The sequence below is a fragment of the Mytilus galloprovincialis genome, chromosome 9, assembly GCF_965363235.1.
Source record: "Mytilus galloprovincialis chromosome 9, xbMytGall1.hap1.1, whole genome shotgun sequence".
NCBI lineage: Eukaryota > Metazoa > Mollusca > Bivalvia > Mytilida > Mytilidae > Mytilus > Mytilus galloprovincialis.
In genome coordinates, this window is record NC_134846.1 from 56,943,797 (window position 1) to 56,960,734 (window position 16,938).

Genomic DNA, 16,938 nt, shown 5'->3' on the forward strand with positions numbered 1-16,938 from the left:
TCAAACGGTGTAGCAGACTTATATAAACCCTGAAACCAAATTTCAGAAATCCTTATATTGTAGTTCCTGAGAAAAATGCGACGAAAAATATTCATGGGACGGACGGACTGACTGACGGACTGACAGACTGACGGACTGACGGAAGGACAGACTGACGGACTGACGGAAGGACAGACAGAGGTAAAACAGTATACCCCCCTTTTTTCAAAGCGGTGGTATAAAAAGCAAACACACTTTATTTATAGTAATGAATGTTCTTAATTTACTAAATATATTTTTCTATAGAAATTAATAGAAAACAAAAAAATTGGGAATTTTGGAAAAAAGGAGGAGGGGTAGAAAAACAATTGTCCTGTCCTGAAGAACCTATGACTTTTGATACTTTCAACCACGTTCTGAGCACGTGATTTCTCGGGTGTGTTCTAGTATCTTTTATCAATGAACTAACATCATGAATTATTTGTCATAAATGTTTGATAATTTGTTTAACATATATAACACAATGGTTGATCAAACCAGGGATAATCCTAAACTATAAATACATATGAAAATATAATCAGCATTTACCCTGGAATTTACAGTATACATGTTAGAAAAGGATCTATATTTACCCTGGGAATTCCGCTCCATCAACACCAGATACTTTGTTGACAAATGATTTCATTCCATCACCCATTTTATTTAAATCTGAAATATCTCCAGTTTTAGCCATGTTACTTGGGTCTAGACCTGATGATTTGAACATTAACTTATCAAGCTCTTCTGGAGTTATCTGTAACCAGTTATCATCTGAAAAATGAATCGAAAATAATATAAATACTAAAAAAAACTTAAACAACTATGTTTACATCTAGTAATATATATAGATATAAGTAGATGAGGTATTAGTGCCAATGAGACAACTCTCCATTCAAGTAAAAATTTATAAAAGTAAACCATTATAGTTCCATGTAGGGCCTGCAACACGGAGACTTAGCTCACACCCAAAATAGCAAGCTATAAAGGTCCATAAAGGTCCGCAGAGCCTTGGTTCACACCTAACAGCAAGCTTAATAGGTCCATGTTTGCAGCTATAAGAAACCTCATTCTGGAAGATATTTAGTAGAGTGTTTACAATGACATTCTCAATAATATTCTCAAGATTCAAACAATTCTAGTTTGGATTAAGAGAAGTGGTCAATACAAGACATACCCACTTTATATCACAAAATTTTGAAAGAAAGATTCTAATATTCTATGTGGAAGATTCTGTGACCATTTTCACAAAAAATCTTCTGATTAAAATTGATTGCTGTTCTACTAAATTGTCTATGACTTACAAGTGTTTTTGCTAGGTAGTTTCTGAATGTGAAAATTTATAACCAAATAAAATATGAAAGACTGTTCAAAACAGGCATAATACTGTAAATTCAGAAATTTATGAGCACATCTTTTATTGCAAATCTTTGACCACTGGCAAAAGTTTGAAATCAAATTAATGCAATACATTAATTCTTTGAAGTAAAACCACTTCTAACATTATGAATGCAAGTTTAATTTATATTGCACATCTGATATAGTCACAATTTGCGCATTAATAAAAACATAGCAATAGTTTCTGAATTTAAAGTACCAATCTCATACCCTACAGGCTGACATGTAAAATGGAATGTCAAATAACACTACAAGATACCTTTAAATCTAAGATCAAGTTATGTTTAAATAAAAAAATAAAAAAACAAACAGCAGTTTTATTTGCTATACGAATGAATAATAATAAATGTGAGTCAGCACACATTTCAATTGTCATATTAATCTAATAATATAGTTTGTGATTAAGAATCCCAATATAACATTTGATACATTAATTATGTCATTGTGTGTATAGTTTATCAATAATATTATCTGAGTATTTGTCACTGGTTCAAAAAAAAAACACCACATGAACAGCAGACCACTTGTACATGTGTATTTTTAATGGTTTGTTATTTACAATTATGTTCGGACTGTTGGTGTACTTATAAAGTGATTATTTTGATTAACTTTTACCCTTCTTTTAAAACGTTTCTTCAACTAATGATTGAAAAACTTTTCAGAAGTCTAGTAAGAGAGAAACCCAATGTTATCTCATGACATAATTTTAATATATTGATTTAAAAATTAAACTTATAGAACTGATAACATTGCCCTATGAAACTGTCTAAATACGCTTCTGCTATTAAAAAGTACTAAATAAGGCCGTAAGTTTTCATGTTTGAATTGTTTTACATTGTCATTTCGGGGCCTTTTATAGCTCACTATGCAGTATGGGCTCTGCTCATTATTGAAGGCTGTACGGTGACCTATAGTTGTTAATTTCTGTGTCATTTTGGTCTCTTGTGTGGAGTTGTCTCATTGGCAATCATACCACATCTTCTTTTTTATAACAGGTGCATCAAAATTGGCAGAATTTATTTTGACTATTTCGGTTGATCTGTAAGAAAACATCCTGAGAAAACAACTTGCTATACAGTATATGACTGTTGGCCAGAGCGTATTGCGTTTCCGCTAATTTTTCAAAGTCCCAATACTACGTTTCCGCAATTTGTATTTATTACTTTTCCGGAAATTTACCTGGTAAATTATAAATATTTGAATACAAATTAGATGAATAACTTATTTTATTTTTTTAATAAAGAAAAGGTTCTGATCTTATGTCTACAATTTACTAGATATAACCAGTTGACTGATTTTGGTAAATGGCTAACACATTTCTTTGGTTTGGCTTACTTGTCAACTGACAAGATTAAATAATGCCACGCTTTTGTTGAATTACCATTTAAGGCATCACCTCCTGACCTCAAAGAAAAGAGAACAACGAATGGTGCCGAGTCTTTTCGTGACCACCTGAACGAGCAGTTTTACGATAGCCATCCTAACATTTTTGTCTTTTTCGATGTATTATTGAAACTTCAAACACCATCATACATAAAGATGAGAACTGTAACTGTAAAAGCACCCGTTATGAAATATGAAAAGGAGAAAATGGACTTCCTTCTTGAACAAAATACAAAACTTGTAAACGATGAATGTACTGTGGACTTTGTATGATGTGTTGGCTACAAATATTCTGCCAGAACTGACTTATGAACTTAATCAAGATATATCTGATTCATGCTGACTTTTGAACATACGTTTTCATACATTTTAATGGTGAATTTTACTTGTTATAATGACCTTTAGCTTAATAAATATTTATTTTTTATTAAGGTTTTGCTTTCGTTCAACAGGTATTCTTTAATTAATTGCGGAAAAATATTAATAACGTAGACTTTTTTTTTCGGAAACGTCATCTTTTTTTTCTGGAAAAATAATGCCAATTTGCGGAAACGTAAAACGCTGGTTGGCCACTTCTTTGTTTGGAAAACAACTATCATTCATAAATGGATGAGTAGAGTACTCTAATACCCCTCTCTCCTTTAGAATATGATTTGGTAGTTTATATTTTAACTATAAATTCTTGCAGTATGTAAAACAAAATCTGCATGTTATGATAAATCAGACCATTAAAAAGAACACAGTTTTGCCTATACATGTAATCATTTATATGCAAATTTCTTATCACAAGTTAATATAAAGTACATATCTATTTTATGGTGTAACTGTTCACAAAGTAAATATTGACATTAAATTTGTTATTAACTCCCATGCAACGTTTAAACAAAAAAAGAAAAATGTATGGATCTTTTCATCAAACAAAAAAGCATATACTAACAACACACCTTCTGCTGTTGAATAATATCAATGGTATGTCACTTAGTACAATATAATTTTAATGTTATAACAGAAAATTTTTATATCATGAATTAGTAATTTAAATTCATTACGACTCTTAAGTTTTCTATAGTTTTTATACTGTTTTATCGCCACCTACTTAATAATATATAAACATTATTTACCAACCTTTTTAAAGAACTATACAAATTCATCCACTTACATCAGAATATTATGACTATAAATATTTTTGTAAGAATCAATGAAATTAACGTACCGTGAATTGTACATATATAGAACGCCAACAGATGCAAATCATGAAGAGAAACTATCCTCAATTTTCCATTAAATATGAATCAACTGAAGTTACCTTGCATTTAGTCATTTACCTTTCATTGGTAAACTGCAAACAAAACTCCATTACAAAAAGCTGCTGGAAACTTAACCTAGTTTTTAATAATAACATTTTCCTTTGAACATGTAATTCTATAAAATGAAGTTTGTCCTTAAAACATAATAATCAGTAACAGCCTTAGGATATGTATTGATTTTATACCTTGAATTAATAACAGACTAATAAAGTTTCTGTTCACTTCATTACATCTTCTTTGTAAATTAACTCTTCACTTTCATTGTTCTATATTTGGAACATTAGCAATTGTGGGTCATATGAAATTTGATTGATATGCTATTTGTTTAGATTAAATGTTTCAATTAATATGTCATTTTCATTTTAATATCAAGACGTTTTCCTTCATTTTGTTTCCTAACATTTTTGTCCTTCAGATATTTTTAATGACACTATTTAATTTAATAACATTATATTACGTAACCAATCATTACTTGAACTGCCACATTAATTATGTCCAAAACAAGTAACATTAAGAAATGATAATGGAACCAAAGTATATAATTATATATGGGAATATCTGATTCTCTTGACCACAACAAATAATCGCAGTAATTTGATCTATCAAATGATTACACAGTATATATAGATAGAAGACCTAGAGATATTTCAAATATGTTTTCAATTAGAAAAAATAGACTGGATACTTTGTCCTAAATTATAAATTAACCAAAAATTACTTTCTCCTACTTTTTTATCATTACCATATTTGAGGGGGGATAGGAGGGGTCCTGATCCCGAAATCCCGGGCTTTAAAACATGAAATCCTGAGGTCCCGAATTTAAATAACTTAAATCCCGACGTCCCGAAATTCGAAAAAAAAGAATTCCCGGATCCCGAAAGGGTCAATCCTGAAATCCCGAGATTAAAAACACCCAATCCCGGAGTCCAGATAAAGGTCCTATCCCCCCTCATATTTAGATGAATAACAGGAGGTATAGGTTATATATCAATGAGACAGAAACCCAACGACAGTCAAGGTCAAAATAATGTATTTAAAATAAATATGTTTTTATCTATGTATATAATCAAAACATTTGTGAGATAATCACAAGAGATAACCAAAGATCAGTCATTATGCTAAATTAAACAAAACTGGTATATATACACATCTTATCTGTCTAAGGGCAACAACTCAAAATAAATATTTGTTTTGTGTTTTTTTAAAGCTTTTTAGTACTGTAAATTCAGAAATTATTACGAGGTTTTTATTTTGGCGAAAAATGCGACAGAGTTGTTAAAGCAATAATTTAAAATCGCATTTTGAAATATTTCATATGAATTAAACAGGATTTTTCTCAAAATTGTAATAATTAAAATGACAAAATTGCAATAATAAATGCACGCAATAATTTCTGTATTTACAGCAAATATCTTACAAGAAACTATGATTGAGATTTCTAACAATGTTATTTTCCAGATATATTCAAAAGGCATAAATCATTCAAAAACAAGTTGGTTCACATTCTTCCAAAATCTTGCTGGTACGCCTTTGATATTTTCTTAAAAAATTTGGTATGAGACTGCTTACAATGCAAGTTCAAGATTATTATATTTCAAAAGAACACAACTGTAACTAGATGTGTCCAAGCGACCTGAATGGCCCCGTCCCAAAAAGTTGAAAAATCTGCAATTTCAATAACACATGTGGACACAAACATGATGGTAGTCTCACATATAAAAAATCAGCTCAAAATCAGGAGGGGTATAGAAAAAAAATCCGTATAACTATGATTTTCAATAATTTATCAAAGTCCAAAGCCTGTAATTTCAGCAAAAATTAGCGAAGCGGAACAAAACTTATACTTGATCTGTAACACATCATGGTTAACTCACATTTCAAAAATCAGCCCAATATCTGAAGGTGTTTAGAAAAAAAGTCTGTATAACTGTGATTTTCAACAATTTTTCAAAGTCCAAAGTCTGTAATTTCGGCAAAAATTAGTGGAGCGGAACGAAACTTAAACTTGATCTGTAACTCATCATGGTTAACTCACATACCAAAAATCTGCCCAATATCTGAAGGAGTTTAGAAACAAGAGGCTCTTAAGAGCCTGAATCGCTCACCTTAATTCTTTTGGTTAAATCTCTCATCAATGATTATTTTGGCTTTTCAATTTATTTAAATGTTTTTTGGATCGTCCTATTTTCTTCAAAAGCCAAAAAAAATAATCATTTTCTCCTATGTTCTATTTTAGCCATAGGAGCTATGTTTCTTGACATACAAGGAAATAAAATATAAAATTTATACTAGATACTCTGAAACTCATTTAGCCTAAGTTTGGCTGAAATTGATACAGCAGTTTCAAAGGAGAAGATTTTTTAAAGTAAGTCAACATGATGAACAAATTGTGAAAAAAGTCTTTAAAGGGCAATAACTCCTTAAGGGGTCAATTGACAATTTTGGTCAAATTGACTTAATTGAAGATCTTACTTTGCTGAACATTATTGCTGTTTACAGTTTATTTCTATCTATAATTATATTCAAGATAATAAACAAAAACAGCAAAATTTCCTTAAAATTATCAATTCAGGGGCAGCAACCCAACAACAGGTTGTCTGATTCATCTGAAAATTTCAGGGCAGATAGATCTTGACCTGATAAACAATATTACCCAACGTCAGATTTGATCTAAATGCTTTGGTTTTTGAGTTATAAGCCAAAAACTGCATTTGACCCCTATGTTCTATTTTTAGCAATGGCGACCATGTTTGTTGATAGATCAAAACTTCGGATACAATTTATAAATTAGATACCCTAAGGAACATTCAGTTAAAGTTTGAAAGTATTTGGCCCAGTAGTTTCAGAGGAGAAGATTCTTGAAATAGTTTACGACGACAGACGACGGACGACAGATGACGGACGACGACGGACGCCAAGTGATGGCATAAGCTCACTTGTCCCTTTGGGACAGGTGAGCTAAAAAAAACTCTGTATAATGGTTTGTTGCGGAATGACAGAATGACGGAATTACAAAATTTCGGAATATCAGAATTTTCGGAATATCGGAATTTGGGACAAGGGTAAAACTATATGGCAATGACAACTTCGTTGCAGAGCCATAAAAAGTTAACGGTATTGGCAAACAGGAACCATATGTCTGACAGTGCACACACAACTCATAACTGTCAGTCAATCTGACAGAAGTAATACCAGAAAAATGCAAAAAATAATTAATTAATAGAAAACAGACAAAATAAAACTGAAATAAACAAACCATCAGGAGGTTTGAGATCTGTCTCAGCGTCTCTCAGTTGTTCTATATCTACTGTTATCCTATCTAAGATATCTAATACTTCTTCTCCTTGGGAGCTGGTATCGTCACTTCTGTTGATATAAAAACAGAAAATTGAAGAACTAATATACATAACAAGAGGTTGCGAGTTCAAGCACAGCTTATGGCAAGATGTTTTTACTCACATCTTAACTGACTGTTGATAATGTTTACTATGTGATTATAAATGGAACTCTAGTCCTCAAAAATATTATCTGTCTCCAAGGATTTGTGTAAAATCCTAGTCACTATACAATTCATTGATGTCTCTTACTAATCCTAAATACTACAGCTGTATATTTTTTTTCGAAATGATATAAAAAGCGTAGAGTAGCAGAATTTTGTTGGAAAAAAATAATAGTTATTCAAAATTATTTTTAAAAATTATTATAAAAAAGGTCCAAAATAAAAATTAATTACCTATTTGTCAACTCTATCTGTTCCGAGAAGAATTGTCTGGCCTTTTCTAACAACTGTTTATATAATATAGATCCCTCTAACTCATTCTAAAAAGTAAAATTTATAACAGCATAAGGTGATTGACAATATATTTCGGTTTAAATAACGACTGATCTGAAATAACTGTAACAATACATGTAGTACTGTGTTCCTAACATGTCGTACAAAGTCCAATATATCATAATCAAATGAAAGGTTATTTTAACAATCAACATCCACTTAAATTCTTTCTGAAAATTACATAATAATGTTATCACAGAACTAAAATGTACATGTTCAAATTAGAAGATGAACGTTTTATTACATTTGTTTAAACCTCTGAAATTGAACCTCTAGAATACCACATAATCATGTTACAAAAACATCCGTTCTGATAAAATACAATTTGTTTTTGCCATCAATGCATGCAACAGGAGGATGTTTACGGGAGATTGTAATTATTTCTTTCCAGTTTTAATATAAATATCTCTCTATTTCTACATTCTTCAGATACAGTGATTTCCATTCCTTATCAAAGTTATAATGCCCAACATTTTAAAAACAATAAACAAAAATATTTCATTCTTCAAACACTATACTTATCAATCACAGTTATCATGGTTAAGATGACAATTAAACAGAGATAAACAAAGGATTTAGTTCATCTAGCAATCAAAAATACTTTCACTCTTTGCTTTTTTAAATATCTGAAGACTTCGAAAGGATTTGTTTAATTGATACATCCAGAAACAATTTTATTTGTTAAGGTAACTAATGGGCCATAACCCTTTGTTAAATTTCAACCAGATGCTCCACAGGGCGTAGCTTTATACGACCGCAGAGGTTGAACCCTGAACGGTTGGGGCAAGTATGGACACAACATTCAAGCTGGATTCAGCTCTAAATTTGGATTGTGATTAAATAGTTGACACAGCATAGGTTTCTGACACAGAATGAATGTGTTCTAATGAACTTAAAATTTTTGTTTTCTCTTAGAGCAATTCACTATGCTGTTGAATATTAATCCTCTCAAAAAAATGTTTGAAGAAATTTTCTTTTTTATTTATGAAATTTCAAATGAGAAAAATTGAACCCAATTTTTTTAATCACATCCCCCTTTCCCTTATTCCAAAACTAATCTCAATTAAAATTTCTAATGGAGTTTGCAACAATAACTACTCATTTAAATACATCATAAAATATTAAAATGTAAAAAAACTGCTTGTTATCACTGAATGGTAAAGATTATTTTAATTTATCAGTTGGTAGTAAAAAGTGAATATACATTGTATATTGTATATAACAAAGATTTAAGTTGATTCTGGACAAAGAAAGATAACTCCAATTAAAAAAAAATCTTGCTATTGCACAATATTTTGCAATTAGATATTTCTTGCTTACTATTCTGGACAAAGAAAGATAACTCTAATTAAAAAAAAATTTGCTATTTCACAATATTGTGCAATTAGATATTTCTTGCCATTGCGCAATACTGTGCAATTGAAAAGACTTGCTATTGCACAATACTTAATATAATAATTTTAGATCCTGATTTGGACCAACTTGAAAACTGGGCCCATAATAAAAAATCTAAGTACATTTTTGGATTCAGCATATCAAAGAAGCCCAAGATTTCAATTTTTGTTAAAATCAGACTAAGTTTAATTTTGGACCCTTTGGACTTTAGTCTAGACCAATTTGAAAACAGGACCAAAAATGAAGAATCTACATACACAGTTAGATTTGGTATATCAAAGAACCCCATTTATTCAATTTTTGATGAAATCAAACAAAGTTTTATTTTGGACCCCGATTTGGACCAACTTGAAAACTGGGCCTATAATCAAGAATCTAAGTACATTTTTAGATTCAGCATATCAAAGAACCTAACTGATTCATTTTTTGTCAAAATCAAACTAAGTTTAATTTTGGACCCTTTGGACCTTAATGTAGACCAATTTGAAAACGAGACCAAACGTTAAGAATCTACATACACAGTCATGACAGTTAGATTCCGCATATCAAAGAACCCCAATTATTCAATTTTGATGAAATCAAACAAAGTTTAATTTTGGACCCTTTGGGCCCCTTATTCTGTTGGGACCAAAACTCCCAAAATCAATACCAACCTTCCTTTTATGGTCATAAACCTTCTGTTTAAATTTCATAGATTTCTATTTACTTAAACTAAAGTTATTGTGCGAAAACCAAGAATAATGCTTATTTGGGCCCTTTTTTGGCCCCTAATTCCTAAACTGTTGAAACCAAAACTCCCAAAATCAATCCCAACCGTTCTTTTGTGGTCATAAACCTTGTGTCAAAATTTCATAGATTTCTATTAACTTAAACTAAAGTTATAGTGCGAAAACCAAGAAAATGCTTATTTGGGCCCTTTTTGGCCCCTAATTCCTAAAATGTTGGGACCAAAACTCCCAAAATCAATACCAACCTTCCTTTTGTGGTCATAAACCTTGTGTTAAAATTTCATAGATTTCAATTCACTTTTACTAAAGTTAGAGTGCGAAAACTAAAAGTATTCGGACGACGACGACGACGACCACGACGCAGACGACGACGCCAACGTGATAGCAATATACGACGAAAAAATTTTCAAATTTTGCGGTCGTATAAAAATCAGAAGAAAAAAAATCAAATCAAAATTTCAAAACAGTACTTTAATTATCATCAGTAGACTAAAAGTATGACTGATGAAAGCACTGATGTACATGCTGATGTGGCAAGACCCAATATAAAATTATCTTGTCTTATGCTCAGATGACACCAAAATTCAAAGATACTACAAATCAAAGGCCTTTCCTACATTTTAAACACCCAAACTACTACCAAAACAATCCCACAAGATTTCATCATTACTATTTACAAATGATACAACCTTGATTTAAATTGATTTTTACATTTTTCTAGTTAACTAAGTGAAAAGTAAACAGATATGTTTCAGAAAACAGGAAGTACGTGTCTGGCAGATCTGAAAGGCACATTAGATATTAAAAGTTATTACTGTCAAGCTGCTGACCAGATAGAAATTCATTCTGTTCAGTAGTATACTTGAGAAACATGTGACAAAAATGTCAAGTTAATGCAACATATTGAACAATTTTAAGGACTAAGTTTTTCTTTAAATCAAATATTTTTTCCGATTTTGTGTAAATTTTTTCTTCAAATATCCCAACAATACCTACAGAAACGGGTAGCTCTTCATGACCCCTGAATAAACATATTTTACCCGGCTTTATAAAATCTAATTAAGCATTGTCAGATAATGATAGATTTATTCACTATAACTACCAACATTATTGGTCAATAATAGCTTGATGAGAAAAAATTACCAATTTAGTACATATTTGGTATTGATTAAATAGACAATCAACTGATGAAAAGTCAAATTCAAGGTTAAAATTAATTACTTTATTCATTTGATTAAGTGTTTAATTTTCTGTATTATTTTCTTATCTAAAACTTTGAAGGTTGTAATCAATAAAACAATACCGTAACATTGTTATCAATCAAAATAAGTAACAGGATGACTATGCTACAGGAACATTTCTCACCTGTGCCGTATAGATTGATTGAACTTTTGGTGTTTAATGCCACTTTAAACACCTTTGGGTATTTCATGACAGTCAGTTTTTATTGGTGGACAAGCAGAAGGGGCTGTTTTTACTTCAAACAGTATGTGTAATATTTGCCTGGAATCAATGCCATTTCAGCCTTTTCCTGATCTTACTGTTTTTTTCAATGATTTTTGTGCTTACTATTCGTCATTGTAAAAATCAGAATTTCTGACTTATTACCCATTTCTGACTTGTTAAAATGTGGTTTAGAAGAGAATTTCTATTTAAATGTCTCTTACCTATCACCCAATAAACGACAAAGATATCAGACAATTGACAGTAAACCTTTAACGCTGCAATCACCCCTATTGTACTGTAAAAAATGTAAGTTGTATTTGAAGATAATACACAACAAATATAAGAGTTGAGGGTGAACATGGATGCGGCATCTTTCATTTTTGACAAAAAACATCTGAAAAGTGACATATTATGGCATATTTGATAGATTTTTGGTATTTAAGCTTGAATTTGAGCCTTTATATTGACTAAATCAGTAAAAATCTTTCACATAAACTAATTGATTTGACTGAAGTAGACACTAAGTGTTTAAAAAGTGTCCAAAATATTTTATCAGATGAACCTGAAATTTTAAGCCACAATCGGCTCTCTACTCCTTTGTATCGCTTCATTACTTTTCTAAATCAACTGCTTTGCAGACCACACCTGGATATGACCACAGAGGTCCAACCCCTTAACAGTTAAATATTTGACACAAAACAGATTTCAGACACAGAATAACTGCAGTCAAAGAACTTACAATTGTTTTTATGATTTGAATTTATATTCAATTTTTTTTCTTTTTTGTAATACACTATCATGACTATGCTGCTGTGAACTGATCTCCCCCCCCCCTTTTTACTTTTTCTTTTTTCAAAAACACAATGCTGTTGGGAATCCCCCCTTTTTTTCCAAAAAAAAATGTTTCCCTCAAGATATAGTCATAATCTCAATTATATTCCCAATGGAGTTTGCAATCATAATTACTCATTCAAATACACTGATCCACTACATTAAGAATTGATAGACAAAAAGATCTTCAGAAACAACAACTTCAGTCACTACACCAACTAAGCCAAAGAAAGAGAGGATGGCAGTCTATCTGGGAGACAAAATTCAAATGGCTGCGCAAACTCAAACGCAAACTTGCAAGAGTCGTTTTAATTTTATTTCTTTTATTTCATCATATTGAGACACAAAAAATTACATCCATTCTGGACTCATCAAAATCTACTGGGACTCAGCATTTCAAAAAGTGACGAGTCCCAGGACTCACCATGAAAAATTCTAAGTGAGAACCCTGACTGTATAAGTCTTAAAATAGAAAATGTCATACATAATCATGGCTAAAATTAATATACCCTAATCAGCATTCTTAATAGTAACTTCTAAAAATAAATTGACACCTAATCACCTCAAGACAATACAACATATCTGTATACATAATTTAAAAGCACTGTAAGAGAGGTAATGCAAAAATAACATTGTACTTTTAAGTTATTGTCCATTAACCAGGAAACCCTTGTTTTTCCCCCCTTTTTTCTCCTAATTCTTAACAATTTGAGCCATAACCCCCAAAAGTAAATCCTAACCATCCCTTTGTGGTATGGAAACTTGTGGTATAATTTCAGAGAGATCCATACACCTTTCCACAAGTTATTGTCTATAAACTAAATAATTGCTTATTTGGGCCCCTTTTTGGCCCCTAATTCCAAAAATGGTGGGACCATAACCCCCAAAATCAATCCAAACCTTACTTTTGTGGTTATAAACCTTGTGTTTAAATTTCACAGATTTCTATTTACTTTTGATTATTGTCCGGAAACCAAATGTTTACTGACGGCGCCACCACCACTGACGATGTGATACCTGCAAATTTTTTGCGGTCGTATAAAAATGGTGAATGTGTCCAGAGGTCAAAGACAAAACCTGTGCTTGCATATAACTATATAAATGGACATAACTCAGGAACAATAAAAGTGACACAAACCAAATTTAAACTTAAAGTGTGTTTTGTGGTAATAAACATAAGGTATAAGTTTCCTAGCATTTGGTGGAGGCAAACTTAAGATAGAGAATACAAAAAAACAATTGTTGGACTTACAGATATACAGACCAATATGAACATAAGGACAGATGTACAGACAGAAACAGGGGCAGATGCAGGAATTTTCGAAAGGGGGGGTGCTAACCCAGGGCAAAGGGGGGGTGCAGGGGGGGGGGGGGGGGGGGGGGGGGTGCAAAACATATGTCCCGATACAAATGCATTGATCGGCAAAAATAAAGGGGGAGTGCGCACCCCCGGAACCCCCCCCTGGATCCGCCACTGAAAAAAGGGTAACTCTTAATGTCCACTCTGCTGCATTGGGGGCATAAAAAATAATAGTTTTAAGTTAAAATGTTTGAATTCCTGGTCAAGGCCTACAAATTTTATATCACTATGAAGCTGTAATTCTTTCACCCTAGAATTAAAATGTTACTAGCTTATCATTTTATATAAATTCTCCCAACCCTACGTATAATACATACTACTCATCTGTATAATTTCTATTTTTCAATTATTAGTCCAACATATCAAAATCAGAAAATAAAAGCAGAGTATTAGATAAATAAATAACTCCTTACCTTGAAGTAGCCATGTTTGATCAGAGATTTGAGGTAACGTTCCCATCTTACATCGTCTACTGATGAGTTGTGGCCATTGTGATCTTGTCTCTCAGAACATTTTGAACATGAAATCTCAAAACCATGAGCCTGCAATAATATAATAGTATATAATTTAATTTGTAGTAAGTGAGATTTGTATGTAGGATAGGCAAACTAAATGAAAAATTCTAATGTTTAGGTCAAGAGTTAATAAAACTGTCCATACTTTCCTGTATTGGAGTTAGATATGGAATATTAACTGTCTGGTGTGTGTAGTTGTGACTAAATTAGTGGAATTGTTTGTACTTTACCACATAATCCTTACAGTACACATCTCTGATATTCCACAATAAAGTTTCTGAATACAGAACAAAAGCAAGACTAAACAAATGTCACCCAAACTATAACAAAGTTGGTCTTATGGACCAAAATATCACTGAACCAGCTGTTCCACCTTTCAAGATTTTAAAGTAACAAAATGTATTTATCTCAAATTTGGTAAAACAGACTAAAATGGGCATAAAAAGTTCACTGGTTTTCTCTTTTGAATTAGTTTCAAATTTTTCACTTTTGGGACTTTTAAAGCTTTCAATACAATATGTCTTTGCTCATGTTTCAAGGCAGTACAGTTGACCATACTTGATTAAATCTTTGTCTATTTGATTTACTAGATGTAAACTTCCTTTATCCTAAATTTTAATAATAAAATAATCTGAAACTCACCAATTTCATCCCAAGATCATGTGACAAATATTTTGGGTTGGATGTGCTAGGCATCTGAAATCCACTGCGCTTGTCAGGTTGAAATTCTTGTTGTACTAGCTGAGCATACAAACATCTTGTGAACTTTACCTGTAAAAGATATTGTTGTTACACTAATATGTCATACTGTGAAAGTACTTTTATTCGTGGGGAACCAATTTTCATGGTTTTTGTGGATGACTTTATCATGTTTATCCATGAATTTAAGTGTCAAAAGAAATGTAATAAGTGTTGTCCAAATCAAGACATCAACAGATCCCCATGTAGGATTGACTACTGATCATATCCAGAGAATACATTGTCTATTGGCAAATCTACCGAATGCACTATGAACTACAACTGGAGGCAGGATTATACCCAATTAATTATAAATTTTGATCTTTTAATTCTCGTAATACAAAATATTGTTGATCAATGAAAACCAGATTTCCGGTGATGATATGCTATGATAAAGTGTTCATATTATATCCTCATAATTCCCATAGGGGAAACAAATTAATTATATTGTTGGCTTGCTTTTGAAAAGAAAAAAAAATACAATTCAAAGTCCATTAATTTTATAGCATGTTCAATTCAATTCAATTCTTTATTACTTTAAGCACATTATGCTTATCAGTGCAATAAATATAAATACATTTCTATAACACAACATGACATAATACATCAGAGAAGCAAATAAATATCAAGTATTGACCAATAACAGTTTGGTCCTATGATTAAGTGCATTAAACAAGAATTTACACAAATTACGCAAATCTTTTACATTTTCAGTGCTGAGAAGTTGCACTAATTTGTTTATGTAACTGTTTTCTACAATATTGACATGTTTATTACCTAATTAACACCTTTGATGGTCTTTAATCACTCCATCTCAGGTTAATCAGTGTCATCACTACGATTAACACAAGTGCAACAATTTAAATGGTTACTTTTCAATTTCCTTCAATATAGACAATTTGCAATCTTCGTTTCTGATGACTTCAATTCTTCACTCTATTTTTTTTTTAGAAAACTGAATCCATGAATTTAAGAACCAACGAACGTGCAACTTTTGCTCAAACCACGAAAATTGATACCCACAAATTAAAGTACTTTCACAGTAGCTGATTTCAAGAATTTTATTTCTCTTTTATTTCCTATGGTAACATTTTTTGCAATAAAGCTGTAAAGCAGTTATTTGTGTCTCTTGCTTTGCACCCAAATGGATAGAGCCTTGTACTTGTTTAGAACTTGATGTTTTCAGTCATTCTTAAATTGTATTTAGTTTAGGAATTTATTGTATTAAGGGAGTAGATCGAAGTAGCACCAAAGTGTTCCCTTCATTTAATTTCTTTAATACTACCACCATGCCACATGTATGGGTAGGGATCCATAAATTATCTGTGTAGAGTCTAGATCTGGCCTCACGGTCATAAAACTTTTGTGCATGATTTTTGTACTCAGACTCGAAAAATCAACCAATCAAATTGCTGGATTTCATGTTTCGAGCATGATTTTTGTGCTCCAAGCACTGAGCAAAGTTTTATACCTTCAAGGCCTTATTCTTTATGACAATATATGATTTGGGTATACTTAACATGACCAGCTCGATTGACACTGAATACCTTATAACAGATTAACATCTAGGTAAAAGTGACTGTTTTGAAAGTATTGACCAAACTAGAAATAAATAAATATTTATCAGCAGGTCCAAATGATCTTCACATGAATGAAATAAATGAAACCCTACTGTTATTAAGGTGCCTACATTGTACTATATTAAATAAATGATATCATATTGAATTTTACTAAGACAATTAAGAATTGAATGCTTCTTTTTGTAACTTCATTGGGGTATAAAAGAGTTGACCGAAGTACATTTTGTATGGAGCAGGGAAGCGCTTCATGTTTATAATGTATACACAGTCAACGCTTTTACAACCCTATGAAGTTACAAAAAGAAGCATTCAAAACTTATAATAACATATTTTAGCATGGATCATGAAAACACGATTTTTATCATTTTTTTTTTAAATCTACCTGTGCACTTTATTGTGGGACCGATTGT

The 16,938-nt window shown here is 31.5% G+C and overlaps 1 protein-coding gene across 1 annotated transcript in view; it reads right to left on the reverse strand.

Annotated features, from left to right (window-relative positions):
* Nucleotides 1-16,938, reverse strand: part of LOC143045386 (protein ecdysoneless homolog) — a 38,967-nt gene that overhangs the window by 15,493 nt on the left and 6,536 nt on the right. The window contains exons 7-11 of the mRNA XM_076217844.1: nt 14,853-14,981; nt 14,109-14,237; nt 7,837-7,922; nt 7,360-7,469; nt 612-789 (exon numbers count right to left, since the gene is read on the reverse strand). Of these exons, the coding sequence (XP_076073959.1) occupies nt 612-789; nt 7,360-7,469; nt 7,837-7,922; nt 14,109-14,237; nt 14,853-14,981 (632 nt within the window). The remainder of the gene's footprint in view (nt 1-611; nt 790-7,359; nt 7,470-7,836; nt 7,923-14,108; nt 14,238-14,852; nt 14,982-16,938) is intronic.